We start from the raw sequence: 24,293 nt of genomic DNA, 5'->3' as shown, positions 1-24,293 counted from the left end.
TTATATACATATTATAAATAAAGTCTTCATGTTTCACCGTGATTCTCTTGGTGACTTTCTTTTACTTTCATTTTAAAACATATGCAGAGCTCACGCATATCCTTCCTCTGGACTACGTTTCCCATGATCAACTGCACCCCCATGACGAAGTACGGAAGTAGGAAGGGGGAATTCCTACACAACCGTGTTAGCAAGATTTTTCTGGCAGTTCGGCCAACTGTAGTATTTATGTGTCGATTATAGAACTGTTATTAATCTTTTATGTTTTAGTAAGCCGCTTTGTAATGAGACATTTATGAGTACAAACTAAACAAAGACAACAGCTGTGTGTGACGTTTTTGCTCTCCGATTTGCCAGCTAAAGCTACAGCTTGAGGCTTATCAACTCAACGCGTAAAGAGGACAGTGAAGGTAACGCCAGTGTGTTAAAATGTCAAGAACTGTCTTACAGTACTTATCCCATTATTGTCGGCTTTTAATAAGCGTATGACTATCATTTTTTAATTACCTCAGTCGCTGTTAGGTCAGAACATAATGACATGTTAGTTAATTCAAGCTGACTTATTCTGCTGTCATAACATGTCGGCTGTAAACAAGGTGTTGGACAGGTTGGAATAAATGACATGTGTTTTGATCTGCTTGTTTTGTGAATTAGTTTGATTGGATGTTAATATTTTTGTTTATATATATATTTTTTAATTTTTTGTTTATCGATCTTTGTGTGAAATGTCTTGCTGTTTCACTGTTGTTTTTCGGGGGCAGCACATCTTCTTTCATGCTAGTTAGCCTAGTAATGGCTCATTATTGTGGTATGCGCGTCGTCGTTATTATTGAATTTATTAGGCTGATTTATTTTAATATCCTTCAGTCATCCAGTTTTTGAAAATATTAAATTTAAACAAAATCCTAGTCCGGAAAAGAGTCTCTTTGAATGAGACGATGCGTTAGTCAAACATGCCTTTGATACGGCCTTTAATAAACAACTCTCTGCTTTGAATTATTGAAAGAAAATTATTGAATCATAGAAAGAGGATGCCACATTAGACGATCCGTTTCCTGCCTCACTCAGTTTCCTGCCTCGAGACACTGATTATTTGACTGAACATTCACTAAACATGGATACTACAGGAGCCGTTGACAAGATACTGCAGTGCACCATACACATCTAACGTTGCTTCCCGTCGGTGTTTCCTAGTGTCATGGTTCAGCCCCAACCCCACGGGGGAAGCACTTTGCACTGGGACATGACAGGAGAAGAGGCCATAGGCGGTGGGAGTCATGGATCCCTTGGAGCCAGTTCTCAAGGATCACTAAGGGTACCACCCGAACTAGCTGGCAATGAGGTAGTCCACAGACTGTTGGCAGACAACCACAGACTGCGAGGTGAGAACGTCTAAGTCAGTATAATGGTTTCATCTTTATTCAGTTAGGGATTTTAGGACCATTAAGGTGTTTGTGAACAATTTTAAGTTGCGACATGAATTCATACATTAAAAAAGTATGCTCAGAGTATGTTTTAACTTAATTCCCCAACAGAGGCATTGAAGAGGAGTAATGACGCGTTGAAGGAAAGGTGTGAGGAGATGGAGGGATGGCAGAGGAGGTCAAGGGAGGAGAGAGAGTTTCTCAGTTGCAGGTTCCGTGAGGCACGGGCTCTTGTGGAGCGGCTGGCACAGGAGAACCAGAGTTTGCAAGGCCAGCTCAACCATAACACAAGCCAAACAGGAAATCATAGTATGAACAGCGCTTCACAGACAGGAAGTCAAAGCCCAGATCAAGAGCTAAAGTGCCCTGCCCATGAACAAAATGGCCTGAGATATTCTCCCGAGGTTTGTAGTTTTCATATTATCATGAAGTAGTGTCATGTTTCTAATGCTGCTTTAATCATGTCTCTAAAGCCAGTAATCCGATTTTGAAGGAGTACTTTTAAGGCTATGTCTCTAGCCTTTTGACCTACTGCCCTGCATAGTTCTGCGGTAGTTCCAGCCCAGCAATGCTACAACGAATGCGGTTAATAAAGTGCACGATTTGATTTAAATAAAATATTAGCTTAGTATTCAGAGTGATGGTACCCATAGCAATGGCTTAAATAACACTGTTTGAGACATAAAGGTTTGAATAAATATTTGCAGTTTACATCAGATGTAAACAACGTGCTATACATAGATAATTTGATGTATGATAGTGCTGTAGCTGAAGTCTGCGTTCTTATTTTAGACCAGTAATTAACATCTCCGATTCAACCACCTAAGGTCATGATTACGTTACAGAAGTTGGTGTATTAGTGCTAGACAAGAGCAAAGAATGTATTTCTGGCAGTTTGCTTCTCTGAACTACTCTATAAACATTCCTGATTTTTCACTATAGCACCAAAAAGCTTATTCTTACTTGTGTCTTTTGGAACTTAACAGTCAGTTGGCGAAACAGATAAGAAGGACAAGGCAGAGGCTGAGACATCACCTCGAAGTTTGGTAAGTCTAATTTTTTACTGATTTTACACTAACACTACATAACTCTGACTTTTCTTAGTCAAAACAGAAGCAAAACTATTTTTGTTTGTATATTTCTGCATCTGTGTGTGTTTAGGCTGACTGTAGTGTGAATAGCAGCGACAGTAGTATCATGCCCAGTTTGGGTGACAGCCTGCCTCTGTCTGAGGTGGAGGACTTGGAGGCAGGTCATGAACAGGGTGTAGGCGGGGCCTGTCAGGTGAGCCTGCCTCTCCCACAGGCCCTCTTTTCTTGGGAAAAATGTGGGGTCCCGGAACAAACTTGCATTCCCCTAAAAGCTGCGTTCCCTCGCTTAACCCTCTGATTCCCCGTGGCTGCTTCCAACCTGACTCCTGATAAATTTGTCATTCATTCCTTTTCAATAATAACTTCTTAGATCACTCTCAAATGCTTTCTTCAACGCTCTTTTAATCATGTCTCTAAAATCAGAAATAAAACTTTGCTGGATGCTGTTTTTTGTCTGGTTTTCTGTGTGATTACGAATTCAAATAATCAATCAATTGCAAAATCGCCTCTTTTTTTCACCTGTTCATTAAATCACAACCTCTTTTTTTTAATATATATGTATATCTGCACCGTGGCAAATACTTCAAGGACTGATCCTTACATGGCCATTCATTGTTTTTAATTCTTTTCTGGATCCTCAGCAGAAATTGTAAAAGTGGCAAATGAGAGAAACTTTGTTTATTGCAACTAAGTGCAGAATAGACAGGAAGTAGAGATTGGGTTGAAAACTTGGTCAGAACATGTTTCAGGTCTCAGCAATGTGTTTCCGTTTAGACATGCTTCATGTTAGAAACCTCAGGTTTTCGGCATTCAGGTGATGCAGGACTAAGGATGTTGGTGACTATGGGGTTGGGGAAAAGAAGCACTGACTGACAGCACATGTGTTGCAGGGCACCAGTCCTAGTCTTCACCCTCCAGGGCTTGTGCCATAATGGAGACATATCATAATGTGGGGATTCCACATTTGGAGAAAATATAGACAAAAAAACCCCCTCTGTTGTTTAATGAAGGTGCTGTACTATGATTAATGTATACTTCAAACAAGGTTTTTCTCTTTTGCTATTTTTACTACCTCCAGTGTTCTTGAGAACCTTTTTATATATCTGGCTATCTTAAGTGTCATGGCATTGGCTGATCTGGTGATGCAGAAAGAGAAGGGGAGTGAACTAGTGGTTTACTAAATGAAAATGCTCAAAACAGCAGGGAACCCTCAAGGAACAGAAGCGGGATGTGCTTGTTGACCGAGTAGTGTAACTGTCCTGTCTGTTAGCATCTGTCTGAAACTGTTAGTCGGTTGCTCTGTCATATTTACCTTTCACATCCTCATCCATTTCTCTCTCTTTCAGCCCACTGAAGGGTCAAATGAGTTTCTCCAACTGCTTAAGAGCCACAAAGAGAAGCTGGAAGAAAGGTTGAGGGATCTGAGGAGGAAAAATGAGGATCTTGAGAGAGAGAAATTGGAGAGTGAGAAAGAGAAGGGAGGTTTACGCTTAACAGTGGAGCAGCTCCGCACCAAACTGACACAACTCACAGTGGTAAGGCACCAGACTACACACCCTGACACAACTCACAGTGGTTAAGCACCAGACTACAGACCCTGACACAACTCACAGTGGTTAGGCACCAGACTACACACCCTGACACAACTCACAGTGGTTAAGCACCAGACTACACGCCCTGACACAACTCACAGTGGTTAAGCACCAGACTACACGCCCTGACACAACTCACAGTGGTTAAGCACCAGACTACAGACCCTGACACAGCTCACAGTGGTTAAGCACCAGACTACACACCCTGACACAACTCACAGTGGTAAGGCACCAGACTACACACACTGACACAGCTCACAGTGGTAAGGCACCAGACTACACACACTGACACCACTCACATTGGTTAAGCACCAGACTACACACCCTGACACAAACTCACAGTGGTAAGGCACCAGACTACACACACTGACACAACTCACAGTGGTAAGGCACCAGACTACACACACTGACGCAACTCACAGTGGTAAGGCACCAGACTACACACACTGATACAACTCACAGTGGTTAGGCACCAGATTACACACACCGGTTAAGCACCAGACTGCACACTCTTACACAGGCCAGCTTTTATGTTAAATTATTAGCATAATAATGTAGTATTAATCATATAATAAAAATAATAGTATGCTATAGTATTATTTATGTTACATTTTTAACTTAAAGTGATTTTATTAATTCATTTGCTTTCTTACTTGTGTAGAACCTTTCATATAAAGATGTAGTTCAAAAAGAGAGAAATGAACTAAAATAAAAGCTGACATTGTAAACTCACATGTATGGACGGATACAAAAAATTCTGTTACAGCCAATATGGCAAAAATCAGAACTGATGGCCAATAACATGGGAATGGCTGAAAGGCCTAGCAGATAGCCCTGTTTTTGTTTTTACAGACGTCAAAAACCATAAAATACCAGGGATATTCCCCATTTCGTTGTTTCTCCTTTATGTCTGGAGATGACGCAATAAAATCTGCGTCAGAGCCGGTAACTCGATCAAATGTTGCGAACGACAGGGAAATCTCAGCAGTCTGGCGGTATCTCAGTGTTCTGGAAACAGCAGAGCAGAGTAACTGTTTTTAAACGCCGTTGTTGTGGAATATCTGGAGTGAGTAAATCACCAAGAACAGTCCGCTGAGCATTTCCTTTTCCGCCTAGAAAGACCTCACCCCAACTGTATCTGAACTTTTTCAGCTCAGGTAATGCAGACGAGTCTATTATAGAACAGAGAGTGTTTTTAACCAAATATGATTAACCAAATCAAATATGATCATATTTATTGTATTGTTATCTATGGTTTTGTATCTGTCACCTAAACATGGATAGTTGTTGAATAAATGAAAACTCTTGGTATCAGCCCCTGTATAATGGTGGATGTGATGAGTTTTTGCGTTTTCAAATTCAGGTGTTTTTAATTAGCTAATACCACATGTGCGGTTCTCATCAGTTTACATGTTTGTGTTTTGAGTTTGTTTTTGGTCCACTCCACTTCCGTCAGTTTTTGCCTTCTGTGAATCTCTTCCTTCAATTGTGCTGCCTGAAAGCAAACAGACAAGAACAAAAGGCATACTTTGTTTTTGGCGTGTAGTGTAAAATGACACATCACTTCCGTGTTCTCTCCTCAGGGTTGTGGAGTAACAGAGGAGTCAGCCCAGCGGTCAGAAGTCACAGGCCACTCAGACAGGTACAGCCTGCTTCCCTTCATTATGAACTGTCCAAACCGCCATTGTAATTGCAAAATAACAAAACACGTTCATTGTCACCACTGACTATAGATTATAGTATTGCTACTGTAATAACTGAAAGGAGTATTACTAGGGAATAATGGAACTTCAGTACCACTGTTTACCTATGCTGCACAGATGCTGTTTTACCTGAGTAGGATAAATAGTGTAATGGTGTAGTTATTACACACAAATTAGAGACACTGGACTATGAAATCGCGTTGTTTTTAATTGCCTTCACTTTCTCTAGTGTGTGTTTATTTGAATGTATATTGTGGGTTGTAATTTTGTGTCTGTGAGCTCTGACTCCCTTGTGTCTCTCTCAGTTCCCACCTGGCTAAACTCACAGAGCAACTACAGGCTGCACAAGGCAGGTGAGTCAGACAACAAAAGAGTAACACTACTGTAATAACACCACACGTGACCCAAGACTAAACACAACATCACACACTACTGTTACACATGACTCAACACTGAACACGTAAGCTCACGCTACTGTAACACATCACTCGACCCTGAACAAGTAACCTCACACTACTATAACGCACCACTCGACACTGAACAAGTAACCTCATGCAACTGTAAGACACAACTCAACACTGAGCACATAACCTCACACTACTGTAACACAAAACTCAACATTGAACACGTAACCTCACACTACTGTAACACACGACTCAACACTGAACACGTAACCTCACACTACTGTAAGACATGACTCAACACTGAACACATAACTTCACACTACTGTAACACATGACCCAAGATACAATGCACAAGATACGATGTATAAGATACAATGTACAAGAAAACACTCATATATCTTATAGTGCACATATAAGAGCCCATAATTTTCCTCATACTTAAGGCAGCCAAAGTTAGATAGTCCAATCTACAGATATTAAGGTTTTATGAGTTGCAATTTCTTTTTTGAGAATGTGTTGTCTGTATGTACTTGGTTGCAGGTATAAAGAGCTACAGGAGAAGCTGGACTCTCTCCAAAAAAGTTCTGTTCAGAGAGACAGAACTGAAGCTTTGCTGAAACAGAAAGAGAAAGAATGTGTGCAGGTATACACACACACACACATACACACAAAATCACAATCACCGAAATCCACCGAAATTGTATCTCTTTTTGGTTTCTTCGGTATAACTTCAGTATAACTGTGTACATATGCACTTTAGCTGTTCATTTGTGTTCTCTTATTGCTTGTTGTGTACACACACACACACACACACACACACACACAGACATATACATATCCATGCTGTACATATGTCTTTGAAGACAGCTCTTTCTGTATTTGATCTGTAGCTGACAAAAGACACTGAGGCTCTGAGAGCCCAGGTCAAGTCTCTGTTGGGAGAGTTACAGGAACGCCAGACATGCCTGGAGAAGAGCGAAAAAGAGAAACAACAGCTCGAGGAGAAGTGAGTGTGTGTGTGTACGTGTACGTGGGTGTAGGGAGTGGGAGAGAGGCTTAGTAAGTGTAATGGCTGTGTTTTCATTGGTTGTGTAATTTTGTCAAAGTTTTGATTGTGTATTAGGGACCACTTCCAGTTCTCCTTCAGGCCGTGTAATCTCTGCCAAATCTTTCTCTTTCTCTTTCTCTTTCTCTTTCTCTTTCTCTTTCTCTTTCTCTTTCTCTCTCTCAGGCTATCCAGTAAGACAGATTCACTGCAGTGTTTGGAGCGAGAGATGGAACAGGTGAAGAAGCAGCACAGTGTGACTGTAGACAAGCTCCTGCTACAGACTCAGCATCTGGATACGGCTTTAAAGAACGAACGACTCGTTCTCGTTGAGGAGAGGTGAGATTATGCAGTCGGGGCTGAGGTAGAAACCACTACTCATTGGTTTACATTTTGACCAATCAGCACGCTGCCCCAATTGCCATTGGATGCCCAAATAGACATGTGGTTCTTTGTAGCCTCCCAAATCTCTGTGGCTTTTGCTGAGGTCTTGATGAATGTAAAATGAAGCCACCATTTTCAAGTTGTAGTCTCTATATGTTCTCTGTCATTTTGCCTCTTCTTTCTTTGTATATTTATGTAGACTTTTTATATGTCATTTGAGTGAACGCCTTTAAACAGTACCTAAACTTTCCATGAGATGGCTTTGTGTTTTGATGAAAAAGACCACTGGAATTCAGCCTTTTCTAAGCAGAGACTTGCAGTCAGACAGTACCTGTCTGAGAATGTAACAGACAAATGAAAGGGCAAACATTTCATTTAACATTTTTTTTCCAGTTTTAGTTTTAGATACTGCACTTAGACATTATTGCTAAAGTATGTGCTCAGTTAAATGTTAAAAACTGAATTCATTTTTAACTTTTGAGTTGGGAGGTGGCAGTGTCTGCAGTCTGTTCCTTTGTGCTCTTGAAGTGATGGTGACTTATTTTTATAAAACTGTATGATTTTCTCATGCCGTAAATGAGATCAGGTATGTGTGAAGTGCACAGTTACACCTCAGTTCTGTGGAGGCTGGTTAGCTTTAGCCTCCCTTTTCATTTCAGTGGTGTCAATATTCATTCTCATTAGTACTTTTGGTACAGTTGCTTGATTAACCCTAAGTGATGTCCATTTATGCCTCTTTTGTTTCCTCCAGTTAATCAGCTGAGTTCATCCAAATAAAGAAACTAAAAACGTATTCCATCATCAATTTCCTTTTTTAATTTCACTCAGGAGGAAACTGGCTCAGTTACAACATGCATACACCTGCCTATTCCAAGACTACGACTCCAAACTGAAATCAGAGAACCAAGCAAAACAGAGGGTATGTTTCTCTGTCTCTCTTATCTCCTTAAAGAATAGCAGCCCAGACTTTCTGTAAGTAGACTGTATGTTTGTCCAGAATGTGTTTATGCTATGCGTGTTATTGGTTGGTATGACTGATGGCTCACAACCCAGTCCTCGGAAATTCCCAACCGGTCTGTGTCTCACCCCACGACGGCCTGCGGGATTCTCAAGTGGGGGATTGAGTTTTTATATGTAATGGTTACAAGCTTTAGGGTTCAGTTGTTTGCCACTTTGATTTTTTGACTCAGGTTTGAAAGGTGACACTGATTTCGTGCTTGTTAAACTGAATTTGTGGTGATGTGCCACACCTTTCTTTTGAGACTATGTATGAGATTATGTATGTTTCTGTGTGTATGATTTGTAGAGACAGACGTCAAAGTACAGTGGGCACAGACTGTGTGAGTGTTTGTGGCAGGAAACATAAACAATGTGTGTGTGTGTGTGTGTGTGTGTGTGTGTGTGTGTGTGTGCATGTATGTGTGCGTGCGTGTGTGTTAGGGTGGAGATGCAGAGGGCTTGGCTAACAGACTGGTAGAGGCAGAGAGAGCCCTAGCTTTGAAACAGGAACATATTGACAAACTGAAGGAGGAAGTAGAACAACTCAAAGGCTCATTGGAGACTGTACCTGTTCTCACTGCACAGGTAAACTCTACACACACAACACACACAGACACAGATTCGCCCGCACATATACAAGCACATATTTACTACACTCAACACACATTAATGCAGGCACACACACACACACACATACACACATACACACACACACACACACACACACACACATATTTACATCTACAGAAACATCCTCACATACATCACATATATGTTCATTTATTTTGTCCCATGCTTGTGAAACATGTATACTGATTTAAACACACTCTTTCCATCTTCTATCAAAGACTTCATACACTTTCGTTCATTCACCCATACACACAAATACATGAACAGGAACACATATTCGTTCTTACAAACTCATCCTCTCATGCTCTTTCTCTCACTCTCTTCACGTCTCTCTCTAACTCTCGCTCCTCCGCCTCTCTCTGTCTCTCCGTCAGGCTGAAATCTACAAGATGGACTTCTTGGCCGAGAGGGAGGCACGGGAGAAGTTACATCAGAAGAAGGAGGAGCTGCAGGAGCAGCTCAATCAGGCGAAGGCTGAAATTGACCGACTCATACAAGAAGGAACCTCACGGTATGCAGAGGGCATCAGGACCCGAGATCTCACACAGAGGCTATATGACAATGTTTGCTATAAAAAAGAGTTCTGTACAAATCGATTTCGAGGGAGAGAACTGGGTCTGGACATGTTCTTGGCATTATACCTGAATCACCAAGACTGCAGAAATATATAAGTATATTTTGAAGGCCGTTATTTCAGTAAACTAAAGACTGATAGCACTGAGTGGAAGACTGATAGCACTGGGTGAAAGTCTCTGAATTCTCAGTGTTGTGTGTCTTACAGAGCACGTATGGAGGAAATGCAGCAGAGACACATGGAAGATTACAGAAATCGCCTTCCACAAACATCAGGTACATGCAACATACCCCACCCTTACTCACATCAGCACACGTGCACGCTCACATATGAATGCTCTCGCTCAAATATTCAGTTACACAGAGAAAGGTCGGTTCAACTCGTTCTGATTCATTATTTTACTGAAAGGCATAGAAGAATTGTATTGTTCTCTTACCGTCTCTTTGTTATTTTTTCCCGTTGCGTCTCTCAGCACCGTTCCAAGGAGCAGCTATGTTCAACCCTGCACAGCCTACCTCCTTCCGGAACAATCAGTCTGAAGAGCTGCCTGACTACCGCTGTCCCAAGTGTCAGTACCGAGCCCCAGATATGGACACCTTGCAGATCCATGTCATGGACTGCATTCAGTAAGCCAAGAGGGGCCTGGGAGCAGGGCTACTGAGAATGTTGTACAGGGACAGAGTCCTGCTCCCCAGTCAATGACTCTAGTGAGGGACAACAAAGCAACACAACGCAACACAACACAACACAACACAACACAACACAAGTAAATAACTCATTGCAAACAGGTAAAAAAAATGACCTTGGGATTGTCAAATAACAATTGGAAGAGAAACTGAATTTTGAACTTTGAACTTTGAACTTTGAATGGCGACCTGAGAGGTGAAATATTAGATTGTCAGTTTTCTTATCTTGTGGTCGTAGAGCAGATCCTGATGTTCCATTTACCGTGCTTGTGTGATCTCTGCTAGTAACCCTGATGTACTTCCTATCTGTCACAGCATTTTGTAATGTCCTGCACGTTTGAATGTGTGTATGAATGTGTGTATGTATGTATGTATGTATGTATGTGTGTATGTGTTTGTTTTTGCTTCACAGCATTTGCCAGTGAGTGCCAATATTTCTTTGTACCTGTGATTTTTGTCTGGTTTTTGGATGTAGGCACTCTTGGAGAGAGATTCATGCCAGTTTTATGTGTTAATATTGTTTATCTCATCTGAAATGAAAAAAAAGTCATGTATAGATACAATTGTTATGCAAAACTTAAAAAAAAATAAATACAGCTATCTTGGACGATGAATTCAATGAATCCGTATTTGTTTATGTACTGATGAATTTATCTATTTTGAAAATTGTTTTTTTTTTTTTTTGATCCATCCTAGTAACCTCTTTAAAACATAGAGAAGCACAGTCAGAACATGGATGAATATGTATTTGTTCTATTTGAAGGAAATGGTGCTGTTTCTTATGACCTTGCTCTTTCGGACACAGTCAGTGCTATTTGAATTTAGTAAGGACGGCAAGCAAAGGAGCCGTGTAAGAGTTTTAGAATGGTAACCCACCCACTCAACCACTCCCGATTCTTAAAAAGACAGCGGAAACGGCATGCAAATAAATATGCAATACCGGCGGCTTTCACTGAGGGGCAGACACGAAGCATTTTAACAAGAGATGACGTGTCTCTCTGCTTTTGATCCCGCGAGCATAGTGATTGGTCTTTCCTTTCGAAGTTTCGGAGAGTTGAAGTGGCCTTAGGACAGAAAATACAGTATGATGCGATTTATTGTAGCAGTTTTGGCACTTTTTGTAGGTGTTTGTGCGGGTAAGTTTTTCATGTCATGTTGTATTGTATCCTTTTCACACTAATTTAGAGAGAATGTGTAAGTTAATTCCATGTGCTGAGTTATTAGGAGCAAGATTGTCGATGCTGACTTGAGAAAGTCGGAGTGAGGTGAACTTAGCTAGATACCTGTCTTTAATATATAACCAGTCTTATATTGATGTATGTGGTGCGAATGGGTCTAAATTCATCGGTGCGTAAATTTACAAAAGGGTTAATGTTGCGGTAACTTTCCAAAACACCGTTGGGTTTGTAGAGGTAGCCAGTTTCCCTGGCAATTTATGATTGCCATTATGAATATGTAAGTATCATTTATTCTGTTCGGTTATGAATACTTGCTGATGTGACTATAAAGAAGCAAAGAGAAAAAAAAAGAAATCTCTGATTTGTTGACCCCGGGGTCTCTCTGTGTACTCTGATCTTTTGCAGCTGAAACGTGCACAGACCCGGTCATCTCTCCGTCCTCGTACACAACGACAGACGCTCTCATCTCCTCAGAGACTGTCTTCATCGTAGAGCTGAGTCTCGCGTGCGCCAATGGAGCACAGGTACATTGCTTTAACAGTCAGTTCGCCATCAGCCAGATCAGAAACCACTATCGTTAAATTCTAATGAACTTGGTTTTAATCACAATACCATCATTTTCAACAGAGTGTCGCTCTCTATGCTGATGTCAATGGTAAACAGTTTCCTGTGACAAGAGGTCAGGATGTTGGCAAATACCAGGTACATCTTTTTGTCTTTTTCCTGTTTTGCTCGGTTCCCTCTGTCTGATTAAATTTACATCGGAATTCAGAGCTGTCCTTGCAGACATATGAAACTCAGTCGTGATTGGCTCTAGGTCTCCTGGAGTATGCCCCACAAACAGGCCAGCTCAGGCACATACCAGGTGAAGTTCTTCGATGAAGAGTCCTACAGTGCCCTTCGTAAGGTATGGTTTTACAGACTGAAGCAGTGTTATGTATTGAGCCAGAATACTGCAGCTATATACTAATCTAGCTGACAAACTAAATATAAGCATTTTGAATCATGTTCATCTTTCAGGCTCAAAGGAATAGTGAAGATGTGAATTCTATTAAGCCTCTGTTTGTTGTCAATGTGGATCACAGAGTAAGTACACACCGCACCACTTGATCAGCCCTGGAACAATAAGCACTTGCAGTTTTTGGTTTTATATTGACAGAGATACATTACTGGTCTTGTTTGTTTGTAGGGGAACATGCTAGTATACTGACTGATAATTCCTCTTTGGGGTTTAAAGGTTCACCTGTACAACAAAGACAGAATGATATAGCCTAAGACACCCACAAAACACACAACAGATAAATAGCACAAATAACAGATGAAGAGCCATTTCATTTATTGATTAATTATTCTGTCTAGTGTTGTGTATAGTCTATAAGCTCTCTCTCTCTTTCTTTCTTTCTTTCTTTCTTTCTTTCTGCCTTTCTTTCTTTCTCTGTAACAGGGTGCATGGAATGGTCCCTGGGTGTCCTCTGAGGTTTTGGCTGCTCTTATTGGCATCGTGGTTTATTATTTGGCCTTCAGCACAAAAAGTGCCATCCAGGCATAAAGTCACCACCACTACCACTCTAGCAAGAGGATCTGTCAAAAGTCCACAAAGCATTATGCACACTACTTCATGCAATAGTTTGATATACCTTCAGATACATATCCTTACATGTGGCGCATGTGGCCATGTGAATGCATAGGCAGGCACATCATAGCGCAAATATGTTTTTTCAGACTAAAGGATCATCTGGGAGTAGAGTCATATTTATATTATAAATGATGGCTGACAAGGGTTTACCATTTCTTCATCCCTGTGAACTTGCAGTCTAAAACATATGTTTATGCCTTCAATGGGGAGAAACGTCATTAATATTTGTCGTAGTGTGATACATCAATGTTAAATTTGTACATTAAAATAGACAAATGAAATGTTTGGAGCACTGACAGACTGTGTTAAACCGTTTGTGAAACTGTGGATTCTCGGGACGTCACAGTGTAAATGACATTCATTGAATAACGAATAAAATGGTTTAATGAAACTGTTAACCTGTTTTAGCATTATTATTTTGGCAATAAACGTTCGGGAAGACAGAAGCTCATCGCAGGAGAGATTTGAATGATGTCGGCACCATAAAACCACCACCTGCACAAAACTTGTTCGATAAAATTTTCATAATTACCAATTTACGCTAACAGTGAACATACAAATGAAGTTTCCTAATTCGTTGTTCGTAGTCCTATCGCTTCACAGCTCTCATGTCGTCAACCAATGACAGTAGGCAGATGAAAGACAAGACCATTTGAAGACGAGATGGGGGAAATTCTTTTCGAATAGAGAAGGTTCATTCCTTCTTAATGTTGTGTTTCTGAGGATAGACGATTATCTGACACCTATTAGTGTTTCTGTATATCTTATATTTAGCTCATCAAAATGTTTAACCTCAACTGCCGAAAAGAGATCCCCTTTAACAAAACTGGTGTCTACCACAATATTTAGTAGCCCCTCCTATGTCGCGCGGTCATAACTACTCATTGTACAGGTTCGTTAAATTATCTCCGGCGTGGTGTTAAATTTCTTCGCTTAGTACTTCCTTGTATTCCAAAGCTAGAGTGGGGAGCCTGTAATTTTGCAAAAAACATGACAGATTCCGCTCCACCAACTCCGCCGGTTGATAGCAGTGGAGCAGGAGGCTTTGCAGCCTTTTACCCTGCCGGATACCAGGCGCTGAGACCGGAGGACCATGGCCTGGACCGTGGCCTCCGGCTCACGGCCTTCTCAGATCTGAAGGGATGAGGCTGTAAAGTCCCGCGGGAGACTCTGCTCAAACTCCTGCAGGGACTGGAGCCCGACCGCCCGGGAGAAGACGGGGGCCCGGGAACAGGGGCTGGAGATGAGGCCTCAGAGTTCGGGCAGCTTACAAATGCCCCCCGGTTAGGTAAGGAAAACCCAGCCACACTCGACAGCCATTAGCTTTAGCTTCGCAGTAGAAGGTTGTGTGTCGCTAACTAAGTTAGCTGTTGTCGAATTCATTTGAAATTGACGTAGAGCAAAAAGTTGTCATTTTACTTTGTAAACGTAGCTGTGATATTTTACCTACTTTGTTTTATTTGTTCATGTTCAACGTCCAAATGCACTCAAGTCGATGTATGATGGGCATCATGGCTACTTAACAGGTGTTAATATTTTTCAGACTGGAATCTTAGCATATAAATATATGAATGAGAAGCAATGCGTGAGTGTAAGATTTGTCAGCTGCGAGGTCTATGCAGTCTCTTGCAGTAACGGTGTAAGGCTAATATATCTCAGTAAATCGTTGACATGCCTGAAGACCTGAAGTGAACACCCAGTGTCTACAGCCAGCCCAAAGGTGTCTATTTAAAGCCAGTCTAGATAGCTATCTGTATGCAAGTCTTAGGACCAAATGATCAGGGTCCAGTGGTTAGTAATCTCTGCAGATTCAGGCTTGTATGTTATGCCTAGATGTGCCCTAGTTTAATCCAGTTAATGCAGATGAAAGTTAATGGAAAACTTTGGCCTGGAACTGTGGACCTTCTTCCTGTTATAAATGATTGTTCAAATTTACAGCTCTCTTTTTGATTTGACAGGAGTGTGATTCCTGTCTAGATCAGTATCAGTCGTGTGTGGTGATAATTTGTATATGAATACACAGGCAAACCTGATAAACATGGCTTCTTGAAATTTGCTTCTTGAAAGAATTGTGTATCAGTGAGAAAATCTGGAATATTCAGTGACCAGTCATTACTGTACTCATGAATTACTGGAGCTGCGCGTGATGTGATTCAATAGCTGAACTTGGCTTGATGGTGGTCTTCTCTTGGTTGCAGGTATTGGAATGGACTCTTGTGTCATCCCTTTAAGACATGGAGGGCTGTCTCTGGTCCAGACCACAGACTTCTTCTATCCTTTGGTTGAAGATCCTTACATGATGGTAATTGCTGTTACTCACTTTTTTCCCCTCTTTTAATACTTTTAATGAAAGAGGAAACCTTAACCCTATAAGCATTATGTAACTCACAATACGCAGCTGCAAGATGTCATGTGAATATTTTTTACAAAGTTTTTGAGAAGACAGCGGTGACTGGAGCAGCTTCGAACTGAACAGCAAGCCAAAGGCAGAGAAAGAGTTAAAATGGTGTGCCAAGGTCTCAGCTCAGACCTCATGTTATCCCCACTTTTTCTAAAGGTCTTGTTATTATTGCCCACGCCTCAGGCTCTGTGACTGAGGAAAGCATGGTGCTCAGTTGGTGACATACTTTGTACAGATAAATAAAACATTTGTTTTAGGACTGCTTGATGCATCACATTATTATCATCCTCATTATTTGAATTTCCACGATATACGCAAAGGGTGGTGATATGGAGAAGCTGACAGAGTGGCATAGAGCAGAGGAATAGGCCTACTCAAGCTTCACCCATGCACGAGTCTATGGTGCAAAACACAAGCCACGTGAAACAGTTGAGCAACAACTAATGATTAATCCTGATGAAACAGCCGAGACTGGGAATGTACACGGAGCGGAAGACTTTGTGCCAAAAAAGGGGGGAAGCACATCTATTGCATGGCAGTACATGGGTCATGAAAGAGAGAACTGTTTGCAAATGCAAATTTTGTGCAACCTATGTTGACTTATATAAATGAAGTTGAATAAATTTGAAACATAGATGGAAGTTATTTTGATTTCGTTAAATAATAAATACTCTGTTCATTTCCAAGGTCTATATTTGCAGCACATACAGTCAGAGACACAGTGAAGTCGTACAGTATTGCACAGCCGTAATTTCCTTTATTGCAGAACCATAATTTTCTCTCTCTTTCTCTGTGTCTCTCTCAGGGCCGTATTGCCTGTGCAAATGTTCTCAGTGACCTGTATGCCATGGGAATCACAGAGTGTGACAACATGCTGATGCTTCTTAGTGTCAGTCAGAAGATGAATGAAAAGGTCTGACTTTGTCCTTTAACTCCATTTTGAGCTTTACAAACTGACTCCTCCACCTCAGTTGTGTTATTGTTGAGTAAACTCTTAGATTGTACCCCTCTTTAGTTCTATTCATATGATAAATTTGTGAATTGCAGTTCATGAATGATACTGTGTTTCTTTAGGAGCGAGATGCAGTGATGCCTCTAATGATCAAAGGATTCCGTGATGCAGCAGAAGAGGGCGGGACTTCGGTGACAGGCGGTCAGACAGTAATCAACCCTTGGATCATCATAGGGGGTGTGGCCACCGTGGTGTGCCAACCCAATGACTTAATCATGTGAGTGAATTTGTTGCGTGTCGCATAGGTAAACATGGCTGGCAAATTTAAATTCTGCTTACCTCACCTTTTGGTGACCTGGTTCATTCACTCACATGTTCTTGCTGTTTGTTGTGTCTGTTTGTGTTGCTCTGTGTGCACAGGCCGGACAGTGCTGTACCAGGTGATGTGCTGGTTCTAACCAAACCTTTGGGGACTCAGGTCGCTGTGAACGCTCATCAGTGGCTGGACAATGTAAGAACAGTTTTGCTTACAGTTACTCTGAATAAGAAACAAAGTGGATTTGTTGCTGTTTCTCTTTTTTTTTTTCATTGTGATGTGTATATTGAATGGAAAAACAGAAGTTGATTTTTTACTTATAATTTTGGGGGTGCCAGTCCTGACAGACAATAGCGTTCATAAAAATAAAACACTTCCTGAAACTGTAAAATTCTTTAAGCTGTGACATGACAGAAACAATATCAGTAGTAGAGTTTTTATTCAGTGTTCAGTGCAAAAAGCAGAATTTGAAAATACTGATTAAAAGGATGATAATGGTCAAATAAAAACAGATAAAAGGGCTTACGTCAGACTGAGTAACCAAGACAATTGAAATAAAACCAGGAAAGCACATCATCACATGAGTAAAGGCAAACTATACATTACTGAACTGACTTAACACAGAATAAGTCCATGTGATGTGAGGTGGTTTAAACAATAATCAGAGCAAACTGACCGCATAGGAAGGGTCTGTGGAAGAAGGGTTGACTGAGTGCAGTCTAAGGTTTTATAACCTTTCAAGTTTGACCTAAAGATTGCTAAATTCCTCCTCCTTTCCTCTAGCCTGACAGATGGAATAAGATAAAGCTTGTTATCTCCAGAGAAGAGGTGGAGCAGGCCTACCAGGAGGCCATGCTGAATATGGCAACACTGAACCGCACCGGTATAGCCTGCCTTAACACCGACTCTCACATTCACTCAGAGCCATACAAACAGACTCACATTTTTTACACTTTTTACTCATTACGTTTATTCAGGTTTTTTTTTTTTTTCGCAGAGTGTTTGAGGATGTGAATATGTAATTAACTGAGGTGTTGTTCTCGGTTCCCAATCAAGCTGCTGCCCTCATGCACAAATTTAATGCACATGCTGCCACTGACATCACGGGCTTTGGGATCCTGGGCCATGCGCGAAACCTGGCTCAGCAGCAACGCAGCGACGTGGCCTTCGTCATCCACAACCTGCCCATCATCGCCAAGATGACCGCAGTCAGCAAGGCCTGTGGCAACCTCTTCGGCCTGTTGCAGGGAACCTCTGCAGAGACTTCAGGTTAGAGACACACACACACACACACACAGAACATGCACTTAAGAGCTGCTCAGATATGCCTCACTATTCAAAAACATGCAGACACCTGAGAATGTAAATGTATAAATGACACACAATGTGTACATGTAGACTTATTCTCTGGCTCACTCACTGTAACGTATAAATATGGGCTATTGTTTGGATTTTATCAGCACTGGTTTTGATCTCGTTCTACTTAACAGTTCATTTCTTCATGGTTGTCTTATTGATTCTTGTTGTGCATAAAAAAGCTTTTGTAACATTTTATGTCAAAACTATTTCGCATGCATTTATTTAAATGATGGCAAATAAAATTCACAACAGATATTGCACCGGCTTTGGACACCCCACATTCCACGCTGTTTCGTCATAGTATGACTGACAAGTGTTTAAACCTCCCTTTACAAATAACCAAGTATTGTCCAAGTATTACAAAATACAGCCCAGCTTGTACACCACCCATTTCTATCAGCCAAGGGAAACAGTTCATAAGACCGAGGACAAAACTGAGCTTGTACAGTTATATCATTATTTGCCTGGTCAAGTTTCCACACTGTGATGGTGAGCATGGGTAAAATCACAGGACTCTGACATAAAGACATTATAAAATAATGAAGTTGCCGTTAAGTGACCATTTGAATGCTGACAACCAGATCCTCCAGTCACCGAGCCTAATGATCCTCTGCTTCTGATGAATTTGGAGCTGGTTCTCAGTTCTCAAACCGTATTTGCCAATGGAGTATTTCTTGCCCATGTATTTACATTTCCAGTGATGTTTTTCTCTGTCTCTCTCTCTCTCTCTCTCTCTCTCTCTCTCTCTCAGGTGGTCTGTTGATCTGTCTGCCACGAGAGCAGGCAGCTCGTTTCTGCGCTGAGATGAAGTCCAGTCGGCAGGGTGGTACCGTGGGCGTGCCTGGGCAAGAGGGTTGCCCAGGCGACGGCCAGCAGGCATGGATCATCGGTATCGTCGAGAAGGGCAACCGCTGCGCTCGCATCATTGACAAACCTCGCATCATCGAGGTCCCGCCCCGTGGCTCAGCCTCCGCAAGCCAGGAGAGCAACAATAACAATGTCGGCCCAGCAGAGACCACACCCACTCTGGCCTAAAGCCCCTCCCACAGCAAAAGAGCGGCACTAACAGGATGAAAGTCTCAGACCAGGATTGTTCAAATCCAGACCTGGAGGTCCGGAATCCTGCTGGTCTTTTCCTCATCTCATAATTAGAGACTGATTATTTTATGTCTTCTCAGTCAGTCAGAGACCACCATGAAAACCAGCAGGACTGTAGACTTCCAAGGCCAGATTTTAGATATCCTGTCTTAGACGACCATGGCCAACATCATCTGCCCCATCAACAACATCCTTTTCCTAGCTCCCCATCTCGACTCTTTAGCACTCCTCATTGTTTTGCCTTGACCTCCCTCTCACAATTCACTGTGTGTGTGTGTGTGTGTGTGAGTGCGTGCAAAACTACTTTTGTGTGAATATGTGTAAAGGTTTGGATTGAGTAGGAGTGAATGAATTAGTTTTGTCTCTGTAATGATGAAGGGACTGAGAGAGGCTGGTTGTGTGAACGTGTTGTCTGTGGAAGGGGAGAGAGAGAGGGTTAAGCCATGTGAATGCAGGAGAGGGAGGAAACAAAGCATGTATGCATTACTGAGAGAAACTCTTTGTGTGTGTATGTGTGTGTGCTTGCTTTACTCTGCTGTTCCTTTCTTTCCCCTGTTCAGCCGAAAGGTTGAGAGCGACAGACCAAAAATTCTTTTTTTTTTTTTTTTTTAACTGGTGGGGGATGGAATGAACAGCACCTCAGCTTCTTGTCTGTATCTCCTTTGCTGTGTTTCTGACTGTCCTGTCCATCAGTTTCTCTCTCTCTCTCTCTCTCTCTCTCACATACATGCAGTACCATTGGACCCAGTAATGAGGTGTGCTGGTCTGTCAATGTCCATCTCATATTGTTTGGTCAACCTTTCTAGCCGTCTCTCTTTTTCAACATAGGCTTGCCTTCTGCTGTGTTCCTCCTCATCTCTCGTTTCTCCTGTTCAACTTTTCCTTGCCCACTGATTTACTCAGTCATTGCTGCCAGTGGAAATGAAGAGGGAGTTGAGGAAGCAGAGGCCTGTCTCATACATGCCTTTGTCCCCTCATACTGGACTCCACATCTGGTCTGGTAGTCTTTTGGTCAAGTGGCACAATGAACACACTCATGTATGGATACATTTTTTTTTCTACCTTTTAGTGTCATTCAGCAAATGAGCCAGACATTCCGTTAAATTCCAGAATAATGAAACCGTTTAAGACCTGAGTCATCTTTGACAATCGATACCGAATATTTCTCTGCACTTAATTTGCCAGTCTATTCACTTGTTAAAATATGGACTTGAAATGAATCTAGTGTGTGAAGTGTAAAAAAAAAAAAAAAAAAAATTAAAAATCCAAACAGTTGTTCCAAATAATCATTAGATCATAGTTTTTGTTTTAATTTATTGTTAGTTTAGTGTGGTACAATTGGTATTTATGAAGAGTTTTGATTTGAATATTTTGAATGCAACAGTTTAAATTTCGAATGTAACACATCCAAATTGATTTCCTTTTCAGAAGCATTTGTCACTGAATAACCCTAACAGCTGTAGAAAATGCTTGATTTTTACCAGTGACATTTACATTCTGTAGAGTTGCCACATGACATCTGGATTCAGAGGGATGGGCTATCGGTTATTGTCACTCTGTTGCTCTTCAGTCAGATGTGCGTTCTGTGGGTGTGTAGCTTACGATATAGTCTCACACTGACTTCATGCATAGAAATGACAATGTGTTTATTTGACTGAAAAAATGTTGTGATATTTTTTTTTTTCTTCTTTTTTTTGGGTTTTTTTTCTGTGTGTGTCTGTGGTTTTTGGGGTGGGGGGTATTTAATTGTAAGCATAATTTGTCATTGTGGTAATTGGGGGATATTGTGTGAGGAAATACAGTAGCTGATTCTGATGTGCTTCAAGATCTTTCAGATATTATTTCTGGGCCTTTTTTTTCTTCAGACATTTAGTTTTAGTCCTACTCTTCATACTGTCATTAGCCTCTCTACTTCCAGTATAGCCTGCTAACTGTTAATCAGCAGTCCTGTTTTGTCAGATACTCTTCTCATCAGGCTTTTGTTTGGTAAATGTGGGAGTGTGAATAATTTCAATTAATACAGACATTAGCACTTATTGGTTATTTGACTTTATTTGATGTCATTGGGTGGGAAAAAAAGGCATTCTGACTCCTCCAGTGAAATCAATGTGAGGTTTGAGCAGCTCCCATTGGTTCAGTGGGAGAGTCTAGAATGCTGAATCTGCCATCTAATTGGCTGCTGCATAGCAGATGCATTTGCCACTTTCTGTTTATGATGCTTTGCTCATTAAACCCTGGCCAATAGGGATGGGCAAAGTTGATGTCTTTTGAAAGAAAGGGGCAGTTCCTGTTGTGCTTTGTCCAATCATGTTGGCTATTTTTTTGTCATAAACATGCATCACCTTACTGAAAGAATAAATCAACCATTGTAGTTGCCTAAATGTTTCGTCATGATTTTTGTCCCTTTGACTTATAAAATGATGAAAACAATGAGTGCTCCTACTATATTAAACTGCTTGCATAGGTGAGTGTAGTCAGATGGGTGGGAGAGGGGAAGCCAATATGCAGTGCATGATACTTGGAACGCTGGTTTAACTTTACCTTACTTTGCTAACAAATAAATGAAAGATCAAGGAAATGTTAGTTTAGAGCAATGTAAGATCCACTAACAGGGTGGCTCTTTGGTTTTTTAATTCTGTTAGCTAGTTCTGAAGAACTGGCATTGCTGTGCACATACATACTTGCAGTACACATAACTGGACACTAGATGGCAGCAGAGTGTTAATGACACTACACCTTGACTACAATAGGATTCCCTGAACTTCCCATAGACTGGAATGTGGAGAGCACTGTGCTTAGGACAGCATGTACCACAGAAACTAGGCTAGTTCCATGTAGATGTGCATTCACAACCTGCACAAGTAATCCAAGTTCAAATGTAATGGCATAGAGGTTTGAATATTTAAACCCCCTTTGTTGGCAACTGGCCATGAAATATGTTTTTCCTCTCCAAAACTGCACAGGAAATACTAAAGAAAGAGTAAGTTGGGGGGGGGGGGGGGTGGACGGGAGGTGCAGTGGACATTTGTCTGGTCTGATTATGGCTCACAGAGGTGCTGACAACTATCTGGATTATTTTAGCTGCCATGACTGCCCCCCTCCCACCTCTTCTTAGAGTCTCAGGATCATTTTATGTTCGGGCTTAGTGAGGTGGGTGAGGGGGGTGTAGATCTTACATTAAGTTTTTGTGAGAGCAAAGGGACAGAATGTTTTGCTTTTTAAGTTCAGTTTTTGAGCTCATCCCTGTACCATTAGCTGAAATTGTTTTGCTCTCACTCCTAATGCACATTATTGTGTAATAAATAATAGCAATAACCACCAAGTCACAGTCAGGAGAATCTCCTCTCCTCTCCTCTCCTCATTGGTTTAACAGCTCTTTCTGATGTCATTCATCAGTTGCTCAAGCTGGTGTGGAGTGCATGCATGCTTTCTGGAATTCTTTTCTGGTCTTCTCCTCTGTTCTGTAGATGAGTTTAGTGCATTTGCGCCGTGCTGGACAGATGGAATTTCTTTCTGTTGCTCTGAGTGACTATTTTCTTTCACATACTGTGAACAGATAACTTTGTAGCTCTCACTGTAGTGAATTCTAATGTGCGTTGTGTGTTTTGCATTTCTAGTGCAAAAGCACACCACTGGTGTTTTATGATCAATACAGATAGGGGTCTGTGTGATAGTCATGAAGGCTATGAATTTTAAATTCTTTTTCTTCCTTATTCCTTCTCTTTTCCCTCTTTTCTCTGCCTGTTTTTCTGCTCCCTTTTTGTCCTCCTGCCTTTCCTTTGCTTTATTTGTGTCCTCTCTCCATTTCTGTGGTTCATTTTTCTCTTCATGGTGATGGTGTTGCTTTTACCTCCTCCCTGTGTGTCTTCTGGATTCTGTATTTGTATGGAACATTATGTCACAAACTATTTCAGATTTTCTTTCATTTTCTTTCTCCTCTCCAACTTCTCCTGTCTTTATTTTCATTTTACTTGCTCCTTGTTCTCTTCTTTCGTTCTTTTCAGGCTATACTGACTCAATGTCACAGTTGTGGTACAATAACCATTACTTTTCTGTATTTTTCCCTCATATCAGAGACATGCTGTTTGCTCCCTAACCCTCTCTCTCTCTCTCTCTCTCTCTCTCTCTCTTTTTATACCTCTCTCTCACACACACTCCCTCTCTATATCTCCATGCCCTTACATAATCTCTTTTTGGCAGACAGTTTTCAACTCTACAGGAATGTTCTTTGGCCTCTCTTCATTCTTCTCTGCTGTGGCTGACCCCAGTGCCCGGCCCGCTCTGCTCCTGCTGTCCTTGGTGACCAGGTTCCTGGGATTTGGCTGACCCGGTAGGGCAGTGATGTCATAGAGAAATAAATGGAACCTCATAACGGAGCCAGTAGTATGTTCAGCTTCCCTGGAATTGATGGAAGCTTTGTCACCAGGTGCAATGAATGCTTCCCAGAGAGCTTTTAATATCCTATTGCCCAATTATAAAGCTCCTAGTTAGTCAGATCATTGAAACATTGGGGGCTGGCTAAGGACACAAAGTCATGTTTTGATGGACTTAATGGAACCACTAGAAAGTAATCTTAAGCAGAAATAGACTCCCTCTTAACAAAATAAATTAAAAAAAAGCATCTGTCATCTCAGTTTTGATATCCCTTGTTATCAGGGTGTCCTGATGTGTCTCACCATTTGGAATATCTTTTTTACAGAGCAAATGTTGGAAAGGTCTTGCTGACTTTAATTTATCTGCATTTACTGTTTGTGTTTGTGCGTGTTAGAAATATGTGTACATGGTGTGTGTTTCAGAATTGGCATGTAGCACAGATGTTGG

The 24,293-nt window shown here is 41.3% G+C and overlaps 3 protein-coding genes across 4 annotated transcripts; all 3 read left to right on the top strand.

Moving 5' to 3' along the window:
- The first annotated feature begins 199 nt into the window (after positions 1–199).
- Positions 200–11,109, top strand: ikbkg (inhibitor of nuclear factor kappa B kinase regulatory subunit gamma). 2 transcript variants are annotated; one of them, XM_030768544.1, is made up of 16 exons: positions 200–410; positions 1,195–1,382; positions 1,536–1,828; positions 2,411–2,470; positions 2,586–2,708; positions 3,862–4,050; positions 5,691–5,749; positions 6,116–6,163; positions 6,755–6,857; positions 7,105–7,220; positions 7,446–7,598; positions 8,472–8,562; positions 9,084–9,227; positions 9,647–9,783; positions 10,054–10,121; positions 10,319–11,109. In XM_030768544.1, the coding sequence occupies exons 2-16, from the start codon at positions 1,199–1,201 to the stop codon at positions 10,474–10,476; spliced, it is 1,926 nt and encodes a 641-aa protein (XP_030624404.1). In that variant the 5' UTR covers positions 200–410; positions 1,195–1,198; the 3' UTR covers positions 10,477–11,109. The 2 variants fall into 2 exon arrangements, with proteins under 2 accessions (XP_030624404.1, XP_030624405.1); XM_030768545.1 differs by lacking the exon at positions 2,586–2,708.
- Positions 11,110–11,550: 441 nt separating this feature from the next.
- ssr4 (signal sequence receptor, delta) lies at positions 11,551–13,744 on the top strand. The gene is made up of 6 exons (XM_030769008.1): positions 11,551–11,668; positions 12,116–12,234; positions 12,338–12,412; positions 12,528–12,617; positions 12,731–12,796; positions 13,155–13,744. Exons 1-6 carry the CDS (start codon positions 11,617–11,619, stop codon positions 13,257–13,259), a joined length of 507 nt encoding a protein of 168 aa, XP_030624868.1. The 5' UTR covers positions 11,551–11,616; the 3' UTR covers positions 13,260–13,744.
- Positions 13,745–14,237: 493 nt separating this feature from the next.
- On the top strand, positions 14,238–21,853 carry sephs3 (selenophosphate synthetase 3). The gene is made up of 8 exons (XM_030770138.1): positions 14,238–14,634; positions 15,545–15,648; positions 16,553–16,660; positions 16,822–16,976; positions 17,120–17,210; positions 17,799–17,898; positions 18,072–18,284; positions 19,126–21,853. The coding sequence occupies exons 1-8, from the start codon at positions 14,337–14,339 to the stop codon at positions 19,407–19,409; spliced, it is 1,353 nt and encodes a 450-aa protein (XP_030625998.1). The 5' UTR covers positions 14,238–14,336; the 3' UTR covers positions 19,410–21,853.
- The last annotated feature ends 2,440 nt before the right edge of the window (positions 21,854–24,293 follow it).

This window comes from Chanos chanos, chromosome 3, assembly GCF_902362185.1.
Source record: "Chanos chanos chromosome 3, fChaCha1.1, whole genome shotgun sequence".
Taxonomy (NCBI): Eukaryota; Metazoa; Chordata; class Actinopteri; order Gonorynchiformes; family Chanidae; genus Chanos; species Chanos chanos.
The sequence above is the reverse complement of the archived record's forward strand: the minus strand, read 5'-3'. Positions and strand labels throughout refer to the sequence as shown.

What these genes read in the sequence shown, in the direction of transcription:
- ikbkg (XM_030768544.1), top strand. Translation starts at nt 1,199, where the DNA reads ATGGTTCAGCCCCAACCCCACGGGGGAAGCACTTTGCACTGGGACATG. An exon ending in ATACAAGAAGGAACCTCACG is followed by an intron (nt 9,784 to 10,053) that starts GTATGCAGAGGG and finishes TGTGTCTTACAG; the next exon opens with AGCACGTATGGAGGAAATGC. An exon ending in TCGCCTTCCACAAACATCAG is followed by an intron (nt 10,122 to 10,318) that starts GTACATGCAACA and finishes TGCGTCTCTCAG; the next exon opens with CACCGTTCCAAGGAGCAGCT.
- ssr4 (XM_030769008.1), top strand. Translation starts at nt 11,617, where the DNA reads ATGATGCGATTTATTGTAGCAGTTTTGGCACTTTTTGTAGGTGTTTGT. An exon ending in CCTACAGTGCCCTTCGTAAG is followed by an intron (nt 12,618 to 12,730) that starts GTATGGTTTTAC and finishes TTCATCTTTCAG; the next exon opens with GCTCAAAGGAATAGTGAAGA. An exon ending in TTGTCAATGTGGATCACAGA is followed by an intron (nt 12,797 to 13,154) that starts GTAAGTACACAC and finishes TCTCTGTAACAG; the next exon opens with GGTGCATGGAATGGTCCCTG.